Genomic DNA, 24,169 nt, shown 5'->3' with positions numbered 1-24,169 from the left:
GCTTAGCATAATGAATTGAACCGGACAAGACCATTAACATCTCTCTCAAAAAAATGAACAAAGAGTTTTGATATTTTTCCTATTTAAAACTTGACTCTTCTGTAGTTACATCGTGTACTAAGACCGACGGAAAATGAAAAGTTGCGATTTTCTAGGCTGATATGGCTAGGAACTATACTCTCATTCCTGCGTAATAATCAAGAAACTTTGCTGCCGAACCATGAGTCCAGCAGGCGTAATGATATGACGCAGCACCTGATAGTCCCCAGCTCAGTAGCCTATTATCAGGCGCATGCACTGCGTCATATCATTACGCCTGCTTCACCCATGGTACGGCAGCAAAGTTTCTTGATTATTACGCAGGAATGAGAGTATAGTTCCTAGCCATATCAGCCTAGAAAATCGCAACTTTTCATTTTCCGTCGGTCTTAGTACACGATGTAACTACAGAAGAGTCAAGTTTTAAATAGGAAAAATATCGAAACTCTTTGTTCATTTTTTTGAGAGAGATGCTAATGGTCTTGTCCGGTTCAATTCATTATGCTAAGCTATGCTAAAAGTGGGACCCCCAGACCCGGAGATGGGCTGAATGGATTCGAAAACGGTAAAACTCAACTGTTTAACTCTGGGGGAGTTGTAAAATGAGCCTATTTCCAAAAAAAGTGGAGTATCCCTTTAACTGAAGGCAGGTTCTAAAAAGTGTGAGAGAGAATCTCTGTCAGCTGAACTACTTGGCTCCTTGAGATCAGGTTGGATTAAATATGTGCTCTTACATAACACAACAATGCCACCACACCGAGAAGAGTCCAGTTGGATTGTTTCTGAACTTGTCCTTTTGATATTTTACTTATTGATGTGGAACAAATTGTAAAATAAAATTCTTGCATGTACAGATGCAATATGCATATTGCAAAAACTGCATATTGCAAAAAATGCATATTGCAAAAACTGCATATTGCTTGAGAGACAATATGAATCAGCACGCCATTATTTTATTAAGATTGCTAGTAATGTTACCAGAGAAACCTCTCTTTCATTTTTATTTTGCTTAACTTAGCATTTTACCCTTAGGTGACTTATAAATTGCACTTAGTTAGCCAACTTAGCTAACCTAAGAACTTAAGTGTACACTTACAAGACTGTAAAGCTTACATGTGAAGATGTGTGCATGATATGTGCAGGTATAGTGACGTGCTGGTGTGCATGGCAACTCTAGTTTTAGCTTACTATTGTTCAGCTGAGAAGCTATAGCTAGCATTTGCGGGAAGGATTACGATGAGTAAACTTTTCCCTTCCTGCTCCATGAGGATTTGTGAGCAAGAGCTGGCCTGATTTAACTGCTTCATTAAATCCCCTGGAAGCTTAAATTAGCGAACACAAAAGGGAAATGTGCTATGTTACCCCACATGGATCTATTAAATCACCTTTTGTCAAATAGATTTCAATCCTACATAGTGATATACGTTTCCAAAGAACGTAACTAAAAATTACATATGTAGTGTTTTTACAACTTTGCTGTTGTCAATAAAGCAAAAAAAATGTTAAAATATGTCTACTTAAAGGGATAGTTCACCCAAAAATTTAAATTATGTAATTTACTCACCCCTCATTTTCCAAACCCATATGATTTTCTTCCTTTGTGGAACACAAAAGAAGAAACTTTGAAGAATATTCACTACCGTTCAAAAGGCTTGGGTCAGTACGTTCAGTTTTTTTGAAAAAAGGTCTCTTATGGTCACGATTTATTTGATCGAAAAATCCACAGTAATATTGTGAAATATTATTACAATTTAAATTCTCTATTTTAATATATTTTAAAATGTAATTTAATCCTGTGATGGTAAAGCTGAATTTTCAGCATCATTACTCCAGTCTTCAGTGTCACATGATCCTTCGGAAATCATTCTAATATGCTGATTTGTGCTCAAGAAACGTTCTTATTATAATTAATGTTAAAAAACAGTTGTGCTGCTTAATATTTTTGTAGAAACTGTGCTACATTTTTTCAGGATTATTTGATAAATAGAAAGTTCAAAGAACAGATCTTATTTGAAATAGAAATCTTTTACAACATCATAAATGTCACTTTTGATAAATTTAATGCATCCTTTCTAAATAAAAGTATTAATTTCTAAAATCTCATAATAAACTTTTTTCTAATTTTACACTAATTCGGCTCTACTAGTCAAATAAAGACATTGCTTTTGAAAGTACAGTATCAGGTCCTAATTTAATTTGGGTGTTTGGTCTCCAAGCTTCTCAGACCGAATCACAGAGCACTAGAGCAACATACGGTCATGACATTCCATCGCACACAGCCACCGCCCCCTTTAGTTTGGCCTCTGTGAGTCTTTCACTCTGACTGCCCATGCAAACTGTTCACTGAGTCCGAACAAAAGGACAACAAGAAAAAAAGCCTTCAAAGAGCCAATGTACAGTGAGAGTGAAACCATGCTGAACACAGTGAATGTGAAAGTGATGTTTATTGCACTAATTAATACATTAAAAATAACAATAACAAAAAAGTAATAAATGAACATCTCTGTCAATGCCCCTGAATGCACTTATTTTGATATGCAAAAAATAGATACAATTTCATATGCAAGCAGCAAAGTGAGATTTCATGAGTGTCATCATTTAATAAATCTATATAATTACTTATAGAAACCCTGTACTCTTAAAACCACAAATGCAACCCTCTGAGGAACCCAGTCTGAGCGTCTAGCGAGGTTCTTGTTTCTCACTATGATGCTGCCGTGCTACAGCCGTGATCAGGGCCGCCCCTTTCCCACTGCCATCCTCTGATAGGATAAAATCCACCTTACAATTGGGAGCGAGCTCTCTGACAGTGTCTTTTAAGATGGTGGAGAAGCTGTCACGAAAAGCGACATGTCAAGATTAGGATATGAATCAAACACTGATCAAATGCAAGTCAATGTTCTGCTAATTTTTACTTACTGTGGATGTAGCTTGTATAGGGTGCCGTCCACTCCCACAGTAATCTCCAAATGCTCTAGTCCACGGTTCTCCCGGATTTTGTCTACAACAGCAGCCATTCCCGCTCCGCAGAGCTGAGCAGCCCGGCGGGAAACGGCTCCACACACTTCCTTCACAATAATACTGTCATCACATGTGCTGTCCAAGCCCAGATGCTGCAGAATGCACCTCACTTGCAGTAGTGCCAAACGGTCACTGAGTAAATGGAAGAATGGAAGCATGAGTCACATTAAGTGCATTATATTACATTTATTCACTAACTTCTAGTTAGAAGTTTTTTTTGAAATGCCTATTATTAAAGGTGCTCAGTATTTTTTTCCCCTCATTAAACAACCTGATGAAGCATACATGGATAAATAAGTTACAGAGTTCACCTTTAATATGAGGTCTTGGTAAAGTTAAAAACAACAGTAGATGCCAAAATACAGTGCTATGCATAAGTTTAGACACCCATGCTAAAGTTGACTAAAAAGAGGAATAAAAAATCATCTTTTGGAAATTGAACTTAATGCCTTAATTAAAAAAATTAGGAAAAATCCAACCTTTAAGGACACCAATTTTCTTTGTGAATGAATAATGTATCGTAAATAAATAAATGTTCTTCCTTAAAATACAGGGTGCATAAGTTTGGACCCCCCTATGTTAAATTCCCATAGAGGCAGGCAGATTTTTATTTTTAAGTATTTTTTTTTTTTTTTTTTTAGGATACTATGCATCCTGATAAAATTCCCTTGGCCTTTGGAATTAAAATAGCCCCACATCATCACATAGCCTTCACCATACCTAGAGATTGGCATGGTTTTATTTCAGTTAGCCTAATAGCTAGTTTGATTTGCATTGAGAGATGATCTTATGGAAAGTACCCCATGCCAATCTCTAGGTATGGTGAAGGCTATGTGATGATGTGGGGCTATTTTAACTCCAAAGGCCAAGGGAACTTTATCAGTATGCATAGTATCCTAAAAAAAAACAAAAAACAAAAAAACTTAAAAATAAAAATCTGCCTGCCTCTATGGGAATTTAACATAGGGGTGTCCAAACTTATGCACCCTGTATTTTAAGGAAGAACATTTATTTATTTACGATACATTATTCATTCACAAAGAAAATTGGTGTCCTTAAAGGTTGGATTTTTCCTAATTTTTTAAATTAAGGCATTAAGTTCAATTTCCAAAAGATGATTTTTTATTCCTCTTTTTAGTCAACTTTAGCATGGGTGTCTAAACTTATGCATAGCACTGTATTTGGGAAGCTGAGCTCAGTCATGTGACCAATATATTTGAATGGCCTATATGTCAGAGACGGTTAATGTACCTCTCAATCTGTGAGAGGAACTTGGTCTCAAAGATGCCTTTGGTCTTCAGTCTCTCTGTGATGCGTCCACGAAACAGAAGACCACGTTTGGTGAGATCAATGAGAATCTGCCTTACAATCTCTCCCAAATACATTCCACTGGTCATCTTTTCAAACCTGTAAATGAGAGGATAACTTGACACATTGCCACAGCTTATTTATTTTATATAAATACTTCTTCCTCCTCTTATTCTTCTTATTAATAATATTAATAGCAATAATAAATTATTTATTTTTATAAAAATATTATTATTTAAAATCAATAAATAAACTATAATATTCTCAAAGCATAAAAATGTAATTTATTGCTATTTAAATGCCACTTATTTTTGCTTTTTTTGCTGTTCATTACAACAGGTTGCCAACACTGTTCCTATGCTTTGAGAAAATCTTTATAGTATACTGCCTCCATGTGGACAAATGCAGAAAACCTGCATTGCATTTGTCTTTCACAACTTTCAGATGACAATCGAAAAATAATATCACTGTCTAAATCGTCTAAAAATGGTAATCTTTACCTTTGTTTTCCTGCATTGAGTGAGCCTTCGTCCACCTCTCGGTCATATCTGGTCCGGATGTCCTCAATATTATCATTTTCTCCAAATCCACCCCACTCAGTGTTTATACACATCTGCCCTTCATCACCCTCCACAAACTCGATGTTCTTCATTTCCTCCATGTAACACACATTGCTGCCCGTTCCTGCAGAGTTAAGATTCATACGTGTTGACATGCTGAATACTGTAATGCTGCTTTTTTGCGTGTGTTGGTTTATAATCAGCAGTGATTGTCAGTTAAAATACAGCTTCACTGAAATACCACAGAAACACCTCGGAAATACATTAATACTTACCAGCAATAAGACCAATCTGACATTTAGGGTCCTCGTATGCACATGTCATCATTGTGCCAACTGTGTCATTCACAATAGCAACGATATCAAGGTCAAATTCCTAAAAGAACAAATTAAATCATAACCACGCCAATACAAACATCAGTAGCACAAAATAGTTTCATTCAAATAAGAGTATTATTAGGTACAATTTAGTTATACGCAAAAATATAAGCATTGAAGCCTGAATACTCTTATTATATGACAATAAAACATTAATATTGATGATGGTGCTTCTCTGTAAGTGGATGAGTGTGCCATCTGCAAAAACTACGTAATGTTTGCTTTCCCCTCACATTTCGTCTTTTGATGGCCTCTCTCAGCATATCCACAATATCATAGCCCTCACAATCTGTCGCTTTGAAGCCTTTCGTCCAGCAGACCAGATCTCCCTAAACAAGTAGATGATGCAAATAGCAACGACTATTAATAAAGAGTAGCATTTGTCTGTGCTTTAAGTTTGTTTTAAGGTGTTTGAAGGGTTAGTTCAACCAAAAATTCTGTCATTAATTACTCGCCCTCATGTCGTTTCAAACCCATAAGACTTTTGTTCATCTTCAGAACACAAATGAAGATCTTTATGATGAAATCTGAGAGCTGCCTGTCCCTCTGTTGACAGCTACACAACTATGACTTTGATGCTTCAAAAAGTAATTATACAAACTTCGTAAAACGAATCCATATGAATTGTGCGGTTTAGTCCAAATTTTCTGAAGAGACACGATCGCTTTATTAAGTCATTAATGACAAAATTTTTGGGTGAACTAACCCTTTAAACCTCGTTGTGATAATTATATTGACAATTGAAGTGACCTCTGATAATCCAAGGTAGATGCTTTTTTACCTTATCAATACCTGTCTGACTGCATGGGAAAGAGAAGGTGAAGCCAAGAGGTAAACGAGTGTTCTTTATTCCCATATAGTCCAAGAAATCCGAGATACACTGAACTATGTGGTCAAACAACTGGAGGGGGAAAAAATCAAAAAAATGTAATCAGTTTAAAATGTCTTAATAATTTTTTGCACTCTCTATAGTACATTGATGTTAAATATGTAATACTAATGTATTAATTTGCACCAAAATGATTGTTTTTTGTTCATAGTGCTTCACCTCCTCTCCTGTACCCTGCATGATCTCCAGTGGGATGGCATAAATCTTGTTGTACATCCGGACTGAATTCCGCATACCAGTTCGAATCTTAACCACCAACACACGGAAATTGGTTCCACCAAGATCCAAGGCAAGGTACTTTCCTCTTTCTGTGAAAGTAACAACATTCAGTGGCATAAAAAGTTTCTTAATTAGTCAATTAACATGTTCAGCCTTCAAATTTCAATTTAAGTTTCCTATTGATTATACAAATAAAATCAAAATAATAATAAAAAAGGTCTTCAACATCCCCTCAACCCAACATAGGACAAGAAGTTTGAAGAAGGAATGGATGTATAATATAATATAATATAATATAATATAATATAATATAATATAATATAATATAATATAATATAATATAATATAATATAATATAACAATAATACAACAATATTTAAAAGAGATAAAAATATCAATAGTGATAACAATAAATAATAACTCTGAAGTCCCCAAAGATGTACTGTTTACACCATGATTGCTGTAAATATGCAGTTTCCCCTTTACCTGTCCCATCTGGAGTCCTGTAAACATATGTGGGCAGCATTTTGACTGATGCGGTGGGATGGGAGTCTTTCTTCAAGCCTCGTTCCAACTCCACATGCATCTTCTTCTTCACTTCCTGGAGCTGTGTGGAGTTCAAGGCGAAGGCCGCAAGGGTATCGTCAATCTCCTTGCGTTGGGAAGCTAAACGCTGAGCCACTGCAGTCACCATGGCGGCACCTTTTGCACTGCCACTTTCAGACAGCACAAAACGGACATGACAGTCTGACACCAGATGGCGGACCACCTTGTGGAGCCTCTTGGGGTACCTTTAAAAAACAGATACAAGTATTAAACATTGTGGATTAAAAAAAAAAAAAAAACTTCTTCCATCCAATTTCGTACTAAAAACCTCCTTGGGTTTTACGTGTGAAGGTGAACTGACGTACTGCGGATGTGTTCGGTAAACCGTCCCATCGACTCCTACAGTGGTCCGAAGGGTCTTCAGCTTTTTGTTTTCTCTGATCCGTGTCAAGATGGCAGCCAAAGCGGCAGCAACCAGATTAGCTGACCTGAAGGACACGATGGTGCAGACATGCTGGACAGCAATGCAGTCATCATCACTGGGATTAAGTCCCAGGTCTTCCAGGATCTCCCTGGTGTTCTCCAAACCACCTTTATACCTGGAAACATTCTCAGTTAGAATATGTACATTTAAACCCCGTCTACACCTGCGCCAGATTATCACAAACCACCAAAATCCAGATTAAGACAGCATTTATGCTGAATCATGGTAGTGTTTTTTAGCAGGGAAAATTCCTAATATTCTTAAATAATCACTAACTTAAAACCAATAGGTTGCCATAGGATTCCTCATAGCTAGAAAAATTATATTTCTTATTTTAACCCATCTAATATCGGTTTATATTTGTGATCATGTAATCTTACTGTTCAATCAAGCAGATATGGTTGGTCTGGAATGTTCCTTTGGTCCTGAGAGCATCACTGACTTGGCCATGAAACAGTAGACCCCTTTTGGCCATCTTCAGCAGGATGAGTCTCACAAGCTCTCCCATGTACAACCCACTCACCATCTTTTCAAAACTGGTTACAAAGTTACAGAGTTAGATAATACATAGACTACAAAACGTGAAGAAAAAAAGCTGTTAAGTGCACAGATCATTTGGGAATAACCTTCAGTAAGAGTGGAATAAATCAGAAATGCCCAAACGTTTTACTACGAAGGAAGGGTCAAAAACAAAACTTGATAAGCTGAAAGTAAATGTTGCCCTGATTTGGGCATCCCTGTGTTAAAGCAATCTAATGACTTGCCCATCAATAAGGACTTACAGCTGTTTTCCTGGATTAATTGAGGCGGCATCAATTTCACGGTCAAAACTTGTGATGAAATCATCAAGCACACCATCATCTCCAAATGCCCCCCATTCAGTATTAATACACATCCTGCCTTCATCTCCTTCCACGAGATCAATGTGTCGCATTTCCTCCATGTAACACGCATTAGTACCAGTACCTGCGGAAACAGATTGCAGCATTAAATCAAGCCTTTCATTATCCTTATTACAAGAGACAGCTTCCTTGCCCTCTCACTTTTGCAGGATTCTTTTTAGGTCTTTTAGTTTGTTGTGGCTTATTTAGTTTTAGAGGTATTTTACCATATGAAGCAATACATATTTTGTGTGTTTATATTTCATTTTAAATCTATTGAAAGAAAATTGTCCAGTCCAAAAGTGTCCAATGAGGTCTTACCTATAATAACCCCCACCTCACAGTTCTGGTCATCATATCCACAGGTCATCATGGCTCCCACTGTGTCATTGACCATAGCCAGGACATCCACGTCAACATTCTTAACACACACACACACACACACACACAATAAGTTTCACATTTAGCTGTGTTCCGAAGTAAAAGTTTGATGCAGGGTTTTTACGCAGTTTGGAAAAGTATGGAATTTGATTTGAGTAATTTGCAGGTCTGGATAAGTATGGAAAAAAAGAAAACAGTGTATGGAAAAATGTTTGTTTTAAGACTATTGCCCCTATGCAGTTTTCTAACAATAAAATTAAGATTTTCTAAAAAAAATATAGTGATCGTTTAGTGATTGTCGAAAACGACTGAATGAATTCCAAGGCGCACATTTTCATGTTTGTCTTTACTATAAGCGAGTCTCGTTTGAACCACACTAAACGTATGAAATGTGAGTCTGGAAAAACTCTGAGGAGCGGTAAAAATGACCGTTGTGCTGCAATTTTTAGCAGGCGAAATTCAGTTATTTTTAATAGGAATTCACGCGATCTGGAATTTTATGTGAGGGTGAAAGATTTCCACATGAAGATTTCGCAACAGCTTCACGCGTCACGTGAATTTGCAGTGTTGGCAAATGGAAAGCTGCTTGGTTTGAAACTGATTGTGTGAGCTGTGCTTCATACATTGCTACACTATTGATAATAGACAATGGAACTTTGTTGCATGTGAAATTTTGCTAATGTGACCGTATCTTTAACTCAATTGCAAGTAGAAGTCACGAACACGAATCACCAATACCAGCTGACTACTGTGTTATGACTTCTACCTGGAGTAGCACCAGTTAGTTTCTACTTTCTACTTTTGTTCATTGAAAATGATGAGCAAAGAAAATGGTATTCATACCCCAACTTTATGAATGGCTTTTCGTAATGACTGCACCACATTGGTCCCTTGAACACCTCTCAGCTTGAAATTCTTGGACCATGACAGTAAAACACCCTGTGTCAACACAGACAAAATGAGTCAGAGGAGATCAACTGATATGAATGTCTATTTCACTGGTTTATTGATAAAGAAAATCCACTCAATCTCTCAATGACTTGAGAACCATGATCCAATTAAAACGGTTAATGTTAAATTTGATATAAACACGTCAGAGTTCAGTTGTACCTCATCTATTTTGGACTGCGCACATGGGAAGGAGAAGGTGAAGCCCAGAGGTTTTCTTGTGTGATTAATGTGGTGTTTCTCTAGAAAAGACTTCAGAGATTCTGCCACATGCTCAAAAAGCTGAAGAAAGAAAGAAAAGAGAGGCATTCAAAACATTTAATAAAAAGGTTTAAATATGACATTAGAATAATCTGCCCTCTATCCATGTAATTATCTACAGTGACTTAGATCCTAAGATCAGCTGACGTTATAAATACTATAAACAATAAGAGAACTCACACCAAAGTTTGTTCAGTCTTTTCTTGTTAACATCATAATCATAATCCACTGGAAACAACTTATAATCTGCAATGGATTCCTTATTGTTATAACTCATATTTGTGAAGCAGTAATCACCTCTGTTCCTCTGCCATTAAGGATCTCTTCAGGGATGGGAAAAGTTTCACTTTCCATCTGGACTTTCCCTTTCCCATCTTCTGAAACCTTCACCTGTAGTACTTTAAATTTTGAACCACCCAGATCCAGTGCCAGAAACTCACCCTTCTCTGCAGGAGAAACATATGGAATAGAACAGATGTAAAGCTATCATGAACATTAACAGATTTGAATTATTTAATATTACTCAGATGCAGTGATTCTACAGCTTTTTTTTGGTGTGAAAATGGTTACAAAAGTAACCATGAAGTGGCCATGTGTCATGTAAATGTACCCGAGCCATCGGGTGTTGAATAAACGTGGGTCGGGAGCATCTTCACTGCAGCCGTAGAGTTACTCTCATTTGACAGTCCTTTCTCCATCTCCAGCCGAAACCGAGATGATATGTCCACCAGCTGTTCATCTGACAGGCGCATGGCATACAGATATCGGTCTACCTGTTGAGAAACACAATTATTTTAAACACTCTCTTCTGTTGCCTGGGGTCGTTTCCTTCACACTTTCTTATTACATACATTCAATGAAACAAAATACTGGGGAATAAGTGACTGAATAAAAGGGTAAACAAAACTGGGAAATAAAAATATTAAAAATGACATTAACACATTTTGAACGATTGATAACATAAAAATCACCAAGCAAAAAATAATACTAATATTATCAGTGACGCATGCAATTATATGTCACAGTGAAAGATAATGTAGGCGTGTTTCTTGAGATAAAAATGAGACCGCTATAAAATAACAGACTCAACTATCCGTGAAGAATGTGGACATACATCTGATCCAAAGGCTTGCGTATGAAATTAGTTTAGCTTTTTTTTTGCTTTTTTTTCAATATAGTAAAAACCATAAGATTGAAAATATTATTACAAATTAAAATAACTGTTTTCTATTTGAATATATTTTAAAATATAATTTATTCCTGTGCTGGCAAATCTGAATTTTCAGCATCATTACTCCAGTCTTCAGTGTCACATGATCCTTCAGAAATTCTAATATTCTAATATGATGATTTGGTGCTCAAGAAACATTTGTAGGTGGAAATGTAGGTGGTGCGAGTGAATGAACAGCAGTCTCTTCGACTCTTATTAACCACAACTTGAGCAAGGCTCAAAGAAGCCATTTGCAAAAAAAATGGCTGCCAACTGCTCCGGGTGTGTGTGTTCAATACTCACTGCTGTGTGTGTGCACTTGGATGGGTGAAATGCAGAGCACAAATTCCTAGTATAGGACACCATACCTGGCCACACATCACGTTACTTTATGGAAAATATAATAATATTCTTAAAACGTTAGCACAAAAACGTTATTTATACATTGTTAATGGAGCATTCAGAGAACATTCAAAAGTAACATTACCATAATGTTTGGTAAAATGGAATGTTCCCTTAACGTTTGTGTGTTAACACACACCCAAGAAATTTTCAAAAACATTTAAAAATAACTGGTCATTTTGAACATTCAGAAGTAACGTTTTCATTATTTAATGGAAACATTATCAAAAAGTTTTTAGAACATGCTTTGTTAGTTACAATACAGCTTAAAAAGCATCCCAGGATGTACCTTTGCTCCCTATAATTCCCATCCATCCATTTGTGTTATTTTATCGCTTTGATGACTTAGTAAAGAGCAAGTAGGCGTGTCCAATTCTTAACTGGAAATGTGTAATAGATAACTTTATAGTAAACTATTGAAAGAATGGGGGATTAAATACAAAACAAAACATTAAAAAAAATATTTTTTAAAATGGCAAAAAAAGTCAATGGCCAATAAGCTACAACAAAATAGTCCGTTTAAATTATAGCTCACAAAGGTGTGAACTTTCATGGAGATGAAAATCAGTTCAATAAATGCAGATGAGGAGGTCAAGGTCCTTTCTTTCATGCTGTCTGTTATCTGCCCACAAAAGGCATGTGTGAGAACAGTTAATGATTCCACAGGGCACAGTGAAATCACATTCATCATCAACACTAGGCAGCATCTGACAACACACTGACAGAGTTAGACTCTTACTGTCAGCGCAGAAAAACACAAAACAGAACATCACGGAGTGAATACATCTATACTTTATCAAGGAGTACAGGGCATTATTTTGTAGATATCATATTCTGATGGAGAGTTTGTCTAAAACACATTTGAACAAGTACAGAGGTTTATGAACAGTTACCTTCTTGATCTGATCCTCCTGGAGCTTTGAGAAGTAAAATGACAGCAAATGGACCGCAAACATCTTGACTTCCTGAAGCAGGTGGTTTACCTCAGATAAAATGTGATTTATTATTGAAAAATAAAATGAATGACCAGATTTAAATGCGTACCTAAAATCCCCCTGAATCCTCAGGAGTGACTCTAGTATGAGAGAAACTTTTCTTCTGAGCTTGTATTTCACTGATCCGGAGTTGCGTGCTTGCTTTCCCCTCCCCTTTCACGGCTAAATAATTAATAGCTAAGCCTCGTCCGGCCCCTCTGCTCTCCAGTCTCTCCAAGCAATGTGTTTGGATCCACTCCAAACAGCAGGAGCACCTTAAAACAATCATGAGCGAAACAATAGATCAAAAGTTCTTTCTGTTTGGCTCGAGTTCAACATGTAAACTTCCTTCATAAGAAAGTGAAAGATACAGAGAGAAAAATATGTTAAATGCCTTATCTGCAGTCACCAGGACAGATCTGACAGGATCAATGAGAGGATATTTCTGCCCAGACGATACCAGGCCTTCTGCTTGTAACTGGAAGGTATTAAACATAACCTAAATGTGCTGAAGTTATAGCGACAATATTTTTTTTCTTTCTAAACCCAAAGGAAAATGTTCAAAGATTAAGATGTTGCTCAGGCGTTCAGCTAATGTGGTTACCATAGTAACAGACTGAGATTAACTGGGGCCTTTAGCAAACACTGAGCAAATTGATCTACCTAACATTTTGAACACTTCATTTCTTTGCTGAATCATTCATCCTGAAATAATGACCCAGCATCACCTGCAAAATCATGCTATCAGCTGTTCCATTTTAGTGGATGGTTACAATGGTAATGGTAAATGTATCAATTTGTAGACCAAACTGCCCTAATTGCCTAATTGTAATTTTCACAAATAGGGCACAAACAGTAGTCCCTTTACTTAAAGGTATAGTTCACCCAAAAATAAAAATTCTGTCATTATTTTCTCACCCTCAAGTTGTTCCAAACCTGTATGAGTTTCTTTCTTCTGCTGAACACAAAAGAGTATACTCTGAAGAATGAAGAATGTCGGTAACCAGTTTATGGACCCCATTGACTTCCATAGTATTTTCTTTCCAACTATGGAAGTCAGTGGGGCCCTAAGTTGTTTGGTTTCCCATATTCTTCAATATATCATCTTTAGTGTGGACAAAATCTGCAGTCATTTCCCATTCTGGAGCATTTTTTAAAGTTTATTTTTTACAACCTTTAACCTAGAATTACATCAATATGTTATTACATTATTATTATTAGTGGACTTTATGCTTGTTTAATTGTTATTGAATGTTTATATATAAAGTTTATAAAATGTAATAAAAAGAAAATCATGGATGATCCTTGACCTGAATCTTTTTCTGAGACTATAAATAATTAAGAATATCCATTTTGTTTTTAAAAAAAGAACAAAAAAAATTGACATCAGTTTAACTTTTCCTTATTGGTAGAAGGAAATTACTATAAATTAACCCTATTAAAGTAAATTTGTAACATATGCACTGATATTTTTAAACTGACCCTTACACAAGGCTGTTGCAGTTAGGTGTACAGTGACGAAATCACTCCATGTTTCAGCTTTAGTCATTCATTGGTCAAGTAGGTTTCCTAAAATAACATCAGACTGCATTACCCTGCTAAAAATAGAAGAGAGTAAATACAAATTATTGGTTTTTCAACAACAGGTTCAATAGACTGACAAGAACTAGGTCATGTGCAGCTTTACTTTTTTTGGGTCATGGGAACCTGAATTTCCCTCTTTTTCTGCATTTTTAAAATAACATTCTGTCAGCAAAGAAACATTTTTCTGTGGTTAGGCAACGGAGAGCTATTAAAAATATCAATATAATTTTATTGTAACATCTAAAAGTGTGGGACAGTCCTCTTTTTGACACTTGATTATACATTACTGTGAAAATTGCAACTTTTTTTAGTAAAATAGATGTCAAACCGCTCCATAACTGGAGATACAACCTTTAGATCCAGTTCAGAACATCAGCAATACAGCCACATTGTTCTCTTGATCTTCTAAAAGTAGGCTACAGAAAAAGTCCATGTTACACAGTGTTAGTGTTCACTTTTTCTTTCTTTTCCCTTTATTTGTTGAAACGAAGTCATCTCCATGTTGGCTCTGCTCTCTGACCCATTCTTTTTGCAGCTGCTCTAACAGCTCTTTTGTCAGAAGTCCATCCCGCAACAACCTGGAGCTCAGTGAAGAATCCGACGGCCTGAGCTCTTTTCTTTGATTATGGGCTTTTAGCACTCGTCCCCTCCTCTGTGGCAGTGTGTCTGAATCAGGAAGTCTTATAGAGGCTGTGGTTTCTGCAGAGTGATTCTCTGTGGCACGGATAAGCCGCGTGATGTTACGCACGCCAACCTGAATTATTCCGTCCAGTTCCTGTTGGATCTCACGGATGAGGTTAGCGTCTGGGAACATGTCCATGAAGCGATAGCTGCAAAAGGGAATCAGTCCAAGAGGATTCAAATTATGGATGACATCAGGGGAAAAGGGACACTTATTTATTGCTTTCTGATTGAATTCATCTTTAGGTTTAGGTTTAGGTTCATCTTTAGAGAAAAAAATATATATATACCTGAGCCAAAGGTAAAGATCTAGCACATCATGGACAGCCTCCAGGTGAACCAGGTCCTTGATGTTTTTGGGAGGGGCCAGGGGCCAATTCATATTTCGACACACCCAGTCGAACGTCAGAGGCTCATCTCTGCTGAACTGTCTGGCAAACTACAGAGGACAGATTTTTACAGCATTTATTAGACATTTATATACTATTAATATTTTTCAGAGTTGCTATGGTTAACTAAAACTACAACTATTAAAAATAATTTACAGTAATTGAAAAAGTGAAATAATTAAAATATAAATAAACATTAGATGAAAAACTTATTAGATTGAAACTAAATGTGTTTATGTTGAAGTACTAAAATGACTAAAACTGAAATAAAAATGAGAACTACAGAAATATACAAAAAAGGGAAACCCTTTACAATAATTCTCCATTTATTAAATGTTAGTTAACGAACTAACAGTGAAAAATACTTCTAAAGCATTTATTAATCTTATTTGATGTTAATTTCAACATTTACTAATAGATTATTAAAATAAAAAGTTGTATCAGTTAATATTTAAACAGTCTAAACTAAAAAATATAAGAAAACCCAATTCAAAATATTAATAAATATTACAATAGTACATAATACCTAAAAAATTACTATTAATATTGTTAATACTAAAACTTGAACACAAATTTGTAATTGAAAATGTTACAATATTATTAGTATAAATAGAAATAATTAACTGCTAAACATTTCTATATATTGTTATTTTCATATAAGCTACTGCTATAACTAATATAGAACTAGTATAATTTCTAGAATCTTACTGCAAAGTGTTACCACCATTTTAGATCATCAAATTTTTTTTATACACTTTAACAAAGTATGCCATTAAAAGAAAATTATATATAATAAAAGACGAAATACTTCCAGTTAAACAGAATTGCTGTTTCTACTGTGGCACAGCAGCCATGTTAGTGACAGGGTTCCCTCACCATTTTTCAATTTAATATCCATGAATTTTCAGGTTGTTTGTGATTTTTTATTCTATAAAACGTTATAATAGAAATTACCGTTTAAGATTTTATAAATTTTCATGCTGTTTGTAAGTCTGAAAAATCACCATTCACCAAAGTTTTCTGGAAACTTTGCAGTGATAATGTAAGCACAATTCCGCTGTATTATAAGCCATTTCCGCTGTATTATAAATAATTTCTAATCAAACCAAATCGGACAAATGGCTTCATTTGATATTACTCCTCAGTAATCCGTTTTCCACTGTGAGTTATTCAGGTGGTTTGCTCACCTTGAGAAAGGATGTACAAACGAAGGGCTGCTTCTTGTTGATGGGGGCCGTGCAGAACACGTAGCGGGAACGCAGATTCAGAGGGATATGCTGAATCATATCCGCCAAGAATTTGAAGTCATCGATGTTACAGACAAAGTAAAGTCCATCCACTTGTGCAAGACTCACAAATATATCCTGTACAGAGGAGCAGAATGGAAATGGAGTGTTTTAAATGGTGATTACCACCAGTCAGTAAAATTATAATGTAAAAATGTTGAATATTTAGACCTACAATGAGGTTTGAGAGAGTTGCATGGGGAAGATGGTAGGCAAACATCTCTATCTGCTCCGCAGTGGGGTGTAATCCTGCCATCTAAGAGGAGAAATTAACAAATGATAAAACCTTTTTCCAAACAACATAAATTGTTTACTTTTATAATAGATAAAACTAGCCTTACCGCAATAGGGTCAACAGGCTTCCCCAAGATCTCCTTTAAAACAAGCAAGTCATCCTTTTGCATAGTAGTGACCTCACCCTCTTTAAACACAGAGCTGAAGCGTCCCGCTCGACCAGCGATCTGCAGCGCCTGTGACGTGGAAATAGTGTCTAGCTCCTTCTCCCCCTTTTCATTCACACTGGGTTTTACCAGAGAGTTAAAGATGATTCTCCTAATACTCCTAAAGGAAGTACAGTATCATTATTAGTCCTTAGAGTCAAAAAGTTTGAGAACCACTGATTTAATTTTCAGGGTCTATAAGAAAGTGGGAGAGAATCATGAAAAACTAAAATACAAAACATGTTTACTAATATTATATATATATATATATATATATATATATATATATATATATTAGAGGTGGGCATAGATTAATTTTTTTAATCTAGATTAATCTAGATTAATTTTGAAATTAATCTAGATTAATCTAGATTAAAATGGCTCATTTGAATTCTGCCGAAGGCATTCAGAATATGTGTGCTACCAAAATAATGACTATAAAAGTAAGTCTTTGAGAACGGGTTTCTCAAGCCAGGTGGCGCATTAGACCAGGGGCTCATCTCCTGTTTCCAAAATGCATCACAAACTGCTTGAGAAAGCTGTTCTACTCATAGACTGTAAAAGGTTACTACTGTACTGTTACCGTACGTAGGCAACATTAGGTAGGCCTATGTTATTATCAACTACTATAGGCAATCAATTAGGGATGGGCGATATGGCCTAAAATCCATATTGTGATATACATTGCAGCCTCTTGCGATAACGATATTAAAATAAAACCATTTCAGAACAGGTTACACAGACCCTGCTAAACAACTGCTAAATGTGTTTATTTTTTTTTATTTTTTTTTTTTTGAAAGGGTGTATGTAGTTTTGAGAACATATATTGTGCAAAACTGTAAGTATACAACATAATTTTGCAGATAAATAAAATTTAAGTACACTAGCTGCAGAGACTTAAGTAGGCCTAGGTCTAATGTTTATTATGGCTTGGAGCTTATGAAACCCCAAATTTAAAATTAGAATATTGTCTAACTGATGTCTTTTCAGTTAAAAAGAAACACAACAACGATTCTTAAAATCGGGCGCTTTTAATAAAAAGAGATTATGTGCTACACCACTCACTAAGATATATTGGGAATAATACGCGCGCGCTGGTATTCAGTGATATGTTTCGTTTTGAATTTGAGGTGGTAGAACGGATTAGTCGTGTGTTAACTTACCGAACTGTTACCCCACACAGTCTACGTCGGACGGCTTAAATCCGAACCAAGTCCAAATAAGGGTTGCACCGATCTTTTTCACCAGCTTTCACTTTCAGCCGTGTTTACTTAAGATGACGACGAATATGATGCGTTGCAGCCGGGTGTTCCTCGCGGCCGCGGGTAGATTGCGTCATCATAGCTTGTGTAGCTTGAGCCAGCTCCCAACCCAACTTGGAGAATAGATTAACGGCGATATTTTTTTTATCGCGCGATAAGAGTCTCGCGTTAACGCAGCGCGTTAACGCCGATAACGGCCCACCACTAATATATATATATATATATATATATATATATATATATATATATATATATATATATATATATATATATATATATATATATATATATTAGGGCTGTCAAACGATTAATCGCGATTAATCGCATCCAAAATAAAAGTTTGTTTTTACATAATATATGTGTGTGTACGGTGTATAATTATTTTCTATATATAAATACACACACATGCATGTATATATTTAAGAAATATCTGCATGTATATACTGTGTATATATATTTATATTATATATAATTTATATTATATATAAATATTTTATATATAAATAACACATTTTTCTTAAATATATATGCATGTGTGTGTATTTATATATAGAAAATAATTATACTCCATACACACACATATATTATGTAAACACAAACTTTTATTTTGGATGCGATTAATCGCGATTAATCGTTTGACAGCCCTAATATATATTTAAGAAAAATGTGTTATTTATATATATATAAAATATTTATATATAATATAAATTATATATAATATAAATATATATACACAGTATATACATGCAAATATTTCTTAAATATATACATGCATGTGTGTGTATTTATATATAGAAAATAATTATACACCGTACACACACATATATTATGTAAAAACAAACTTTTATTTTGGATGCGATTAATCGTTTGACAGCCCTAATATATATATATATATATATATATATATATATATATATATATATATAAATTCAAAATATAATTAATGATCACCTTAAACCTTTATAGTTTGATTAAGTGTCAAAGTGTAAGATAAGGTTACTGGAAGGAAGTTACTCACAAGTTCAAACCCATTCCAATTGCATCCGTGGCAACAAGGATTTTGCAAGGGTCGTCCGGATCATTAAACTTTTTTGCTTGAGCCAACTTGGTGCCTGTTGACCAATCAAAATATTAGTTTAGTTTCCAGATCAAATAAAACCAATTATTGAGAAATGATTGTGATAGGAAAGCAATATGATATTAACTATCCCCGCGATTGACTAATTTACTGTTATTACCATAGTAAGTACATGTAGTAACATGTAACTACGTTGACTTAAAAATAAAGTGTTACGAAACGTTCTTGTTGTTGTTGCTGGACAGGATCGGTTCTTTCTTTTGCATGTTCAGATATTCATACGGCAAAATATTCTGGGGGCCATGAAAGTTGTGTGAAAATGATCAAAAATGCTGGTGGCGGCTGGCGACTTTTTTTTTTCTTCTTTTTTATTAACGATGGCGGGGAACAGTTAATACAGACAGTTCAAGAAAATAAAACCAGATCATAAATTTACCATGTGGAACTTACCAGGGGGCAAGCTGCCATAAATGACGGCACACTCCAGGCCACGGACTTCTATCTGTCGGCTGATTGAGTAGATGTCGTTTTTGCTGAAGCACACGATGCAGTCACCAGGCTTTAGGTTATCTAATGATTCCACTGCATGATTTGAGATTGAAAAGGGTGTCAGCCTCTTATAATTATGCACCTTAAAGACAAAAGAGCATATTATGTCAAACCACACTAATGAGCTCAATATCTTACAACATTGGGCAAACATTGAAATATTTCTTCAAATCAACAATTTCACCAAGGCAAAATAAATATCACCTTGCATTTACTAAGCAGTCAGTAACTAACTAACATAACTAAGCAGTCAGTAGTCTTTCCAACAATTCTGTATCTCTCAGACTCACCTCAACCTCTTCACCAGTGGTGAACATGAGTTCAGTGACAAAGTCAACTGCTGCAGATTCTCCACACACATGGATCTCCTCAGCACACAAACCTATTCAGAAAGAGAAATGCGTCTTTAACATACCTCATTCAACATGTTCATAATATGAAACTATGCAGATGAAAATTTGTATAGTATGAAAATAGTCGGTGAGTTTAATATTTGTAAAGTAGCAGGCATTTAAATATTATTAATAACTTGACACTAAAGATTAATATGAGTAGGCACAATCCAACTGAGAAAATAAAGTGATAAATAGGCTAGAAAAAAATGGGGTTAGAAAAAAATCGAAAACAAGACCACTGATGAAAATGCTTCTAATTTGCATTATTTACTCATTTAATACATTCGTTTTCATTACAAATTATAATATCAATTTAGTGATTTGGGTGAAAAGAACCTCGTTTCATTTTGATGAATTTCAGAATTTCTTAGTCAATGTCACGAATTTGCGTAAATTTAATTAGTGACCTAGAATATGATACATTTCTTATTTATTTTGACAAGACCAAGTTTTAAAAAAATATCCAAAACTTGTTTTTCCATTTTTCCATGCTTAAGTACCGGTAAATGCCCAATGATTAATATGCTCCCAGACTTTTGAAACCCCACTATATGTGTAAATAAAAAGTGTTTCTGCTGAAAAGTCAAAGTCAACCTACCAAGAAGAGCTCTGGTCCAAGCCCAGCCTCTGGAGGGATCTTTGATCATTTGAATCTCATCAATGACTGCCACTTCATCTAAACAAAATATTCAAACAATAATAATAGTTTTCATTTATACAGTACTTTTCAAAATCCAGTCAATGTATGATTAATGAACAGTCAAGTTACACAAAAAACTGTATATTTATTTTTAATATTTATTTATATTTCTTTGAATATTAAAGGATATTTTATATTTGTTTATATATTAAATTGCTTAAAGAGGCTATACATAAGAATTTTCATGTATTAGTCGCTTTTTTATAGACAACGTGTGAACAGTTTGTAATGGAACAATAAAAAAATAAATAAAAAAAGAGACCTTCCCCGACTTTCTAGGTTGTCTATTTTTGTCGGTAAAATCAAAAGGATGTGACGTTTGTGTGCGCTCCCGAGAGACTCTCTTCCTATGTCACATGAAACGAATGCTTACAATCAGGATAAATCGCCAAAAGAGCCATTCTGTGATTTCAATGTGTCATTCAAAGAAAAGGGATTAGTTCAAACTATAGTCTCACATTGCCAGATTTATATAGTCTATAGTCTCAGATTTAATTTATAATCAAATGATCGGAACCGTCTAATTTTGTCAACATGATGGTGGTGAATTAAAAAAAAAGTAAAAAGAACTTTGCTGTGAGTATATCGGGGCCTTGAATCCTGTTCAGTCTCTTATACCTTAGCACGAGTGCGAGCACAAGCAAAAGTTGCTGGCTGCAATTCACTTAACGGCCACTGGTGTCACTAATAACAAGGGTTTCTGAATTCTACATACAGCCTCTTTAAGATTACCATCAAGACTCAAGTATTCTCACGTTCAAACGAGCATGTTCTCCATACTCACATGGAGTTGTGACACTGCACATCTCTATCGTAGAGGCAATGTGGCCAGATGGTCTTCCTTGTGGATCAACAAATTTTCTCTCTTCTCCTGTCACCAGATCACACGGCACTCTCTAATGGGAAACCACACATAAGCGGCTCTAACATCCACGACTAATGCAATTACATTAAAAAGTCTAAAGAATGAAACTCACTGCATCATTACTCTTCTCATAGATTTCATGGGCCAGTAGCTTTAGTGGTCCACAGTAAACTCCAGACTTGGCTGCTAGGTATCTCTGGATGGCATGATAGGTCTTACCACTGTTGGTGGGTCCTGCGTGAAAAATGATCTTTCTTTGAATAGCTCTGGCCTCTGGATACCTGGAACACACAAAGTTTTGTTTAAAAGATTGTATTGGTAAAAATACTAAGAACTGTAATGACCGTTTCATGGCATGGTGTCAGAAAACTATGGTTTACACTATTGGTAAAATCAGAGAATGAAACTCTCAGTACCAGTTTGCTGGGACCCGTAAGTCACTGATCTTGCGTAAATCGTCCATACAGTCCAACATGGGAAAAATCTGTTTGGCATGTCTCATAAAGTAAGGGAAAATATCATCTATGTGCCCTGGAATGAGGAAAAGGAAGATTAATAGATGGCTTTTATTACACTGTAAAAAATGACCGCAATTTAAACAGTAAAAGAAAAATTATACGGTAAACACCTGTTCACCGGTTAACAGTCAGTTTTCTGTCTAAATACTGTAAAAACATTAATAAATCTAACAAGACATTTCATGTAATTTTACAGTAAAATACTGTCAATTTTCTTATGCACATGTTGTTTTATGCAACATCTTATGTTGTTAAAGGGATAGTTCACCCAAAAATGAATTAGCCCATGAGACGCGTGGAGCACTTTAATAATGAATAGATGTGCTTTGATGGACTTCCAAAGACATTTGATGAACTTTGATCATGTAGCTTTTACAGTGTTTTTTGGTGGTTGTTAGTGTATTATAAGGTCACAACACTGATTTTAGTACTTAAGTAGGTTGGTGTATTCACATTATCAGTTAACAAAGAAAGCATACAATTATTTTTTAGTTTTTACAGTGTGTGGATATTGTCAGTTAAAGGTCTTAAGTAAATACTCACCAGCTTCACAGCAGATGTCACTAAGAATGATGTGCAAGTCAGCATTTAGTGCGTTCATTTCCAGCACATATTTCCTAAAGCTGACAAACGCTTGATGGAAGAGACGAGCTGTTGAAGACCAAATAAACAATAATGAGACAATGATGCAACAAACCAAAATGCTTTGTAACAAACAAAATACAATAGTATCCCTGACATACTGCTTTGTGTATATAGTTTTTAGATGGGCACAATGTGACCGATCATGGTTGACCAATGTTAATTATGTAAGATCAGGTAATAATAGTCATGGGTCCATGATTCTCACCATCAAGTCCTTGGTCAGCTGCCAGTTTTTGCATCTCTTTCCTTTTGTAGAATCTATTCAGTACTTTGAGGATTTCACCTGTTAAAACCAGTAGATAAAAAGATCAGATGTACTTCTGTTGCAATAGTTCACCACATGTATAAAATCTATAAAAACACCAGGACAGAATGGCTTCTCGCCAGATCCTTAACGCGATTATACAATATTCTAATAGCATAACATACTTTTGTCCAGCGGTTGCGTCAACTCAGCACCGATTGCCGCATCCCAGACTTCTTCACTTTTGACGCTAAGCGGTATAAACAGTGATGTGTCCAGGGGTCTCGATGAGTTGTCTGAAGATGAATGTCTCCTGGAATTTTTTTCAGACGTCCTTCTTGTTGGATGCAGTGAAGTGTTGTTTGCTACTGCAACAGTGGAGAAGCTTGTGCTAGCACATACCCGGTATCGGATGTGGCAACGCGACAACAAGTAAACACAGCGATTTACTGACATTTTTAGCTTCCGTTAATCACGTGCAGCTGGATGAACAGAGTAATAAAAACTGGCAGTAGCACAACTCATTATAAACTTGATGTTAAACATAAGTTCATTTCAGCTACAGCAACTGTCCCAGAACCTATTATGACAAGGAGGTCAAGTTCCCCTCAGTGATGACAACGTGTAGAAGGACCCAAGAATTTGTGGTGCCCGAAGTAATGCCTGTTTTTTATTTCAATATTTATTCAAGTCTTAAAATCAAGATTGGATAAATTTAAAGGAAATGGATAATATGTGTATAGTAGACTACAATATCATGAGAATACGTTCGCTATAAAATGTGCAATCTTGAAGGATAATCATTTTTGGATTGTGGGTATGACAGGCATGTGGTACAAACAGTTGTAATGACTGGTGACTTTCGCAGCGCAACCGAAACTGGCTCGTTTTAATGATGTTACTTTCTCATAGCTCAATCACAGCAGCAATGAAATAACTAAGATGACAACGTGGAAGCAAAAACTGAGCACTTGCAGTCCTTTTAGCATGTTATGTGATGATGACGTGAAGGATCGTTTTGGTGCAAACTGAT

The 24,169-nt window shown here is 35.5% G+C and overlaps 2 protein-coding genes across 2 annotated transcripts; both read right to left on the bottom strand.

The window, feature by feature from the left end:
- Window positions 1–2,464: 2,464 nt before the first annotated feature.
- Window positions 2,465–12,620, bottom strand: hkdc1 (hexokinase domain containing 1). The gene is made up of 18 exons (XM_079854715.1): window positions 12,420–12,620; window positions 10,525–10,687; window positions 10,212–10,360; window positions 9,816–9,935; window positions 9,549–9,644; window positions 8,646–8,745; window positions 8,226–8,409; window positions 7,824–7,979; window positions 7,325–7,558; window positions 6,900–7,204; window positions 6,354–6,502; window positions 6,087–6,206; window positions 5,539–5,634; window positions 5,204–5,303; window positions 4,869–5,052; window positions 4,312–4,467; window positions 2,959–3,192; window positions 2,465–2,872 (listed from the first exon to the last, which is right to left on the bottom strand). The coding sequence occupies exons 1-18, from the start codon at window positions 12,480–12,482 to the stop codon at window positions 2,722–2,724; spliced, it is 2,760 nt and encodes a 919-aa protein (XP_079710841.1). The 5' UTR covers window positions 12,483–12,620; the 3' UTR covers window positions 2,465–2,721.
- Window positions 12,621–13,641: 1,021 nt separating this feature from the next.
- On the bottom strand, window positions 13,642–23,768 carry supv3l1 (SUV3-like helicase). Its single transcript, XM_079855248.1, has 15 exons — window positions 23,322–23,768; window positions 23,098–23,175; window positions 22,791–22,898; window positions 22,146–22,260; window positions 21,842–22,010; window positions 21,649–21,760; window positions 20,763–20,840; window positions 20,060–20,151; window positions 19,671–19,851; window positions 19,161–19,254; window positions 16,782–17,001; window positions 16,616–16,696; window positions 16,342–16,518; window positions 15,056–15,204; window positions 13,642–14,914 (listed from the first exon to the last, which is right to left on the bottom strand). Exons 1-15 carry the CDS (start codon window positions 23,590–23,592, stop codon window positions 14,536–14,538), a joined length of 2,304 nt encoding a protein of 767 aa, XP_079711374.1. The 5' UTR covers window positions 23,593–23,768; the 3' UTR covers window positions 13,642–14,535.
- Window positions 23,769–24,169: the final 401 nt, after the last annotated feature.

This window comes from Squalius cephalus (genome assembly GCF_949319135.1).
Source record: "Squalius cephalus genome assembly, chromosome: 21".
In the NCBI taxonomy this organism is placed as follows: domain Eukaryota; kingdom Metazoa; phylum Chordata; class Actinopteri; order Cypriniformes; family Leuciscidae; genus Squalius; species Squalius cephalus.
The sequence above is the reverse complement of the archived record's forward strand: the minus strand, read 5'-3'. Positions and strand labels throughout refer to the sequence as shown.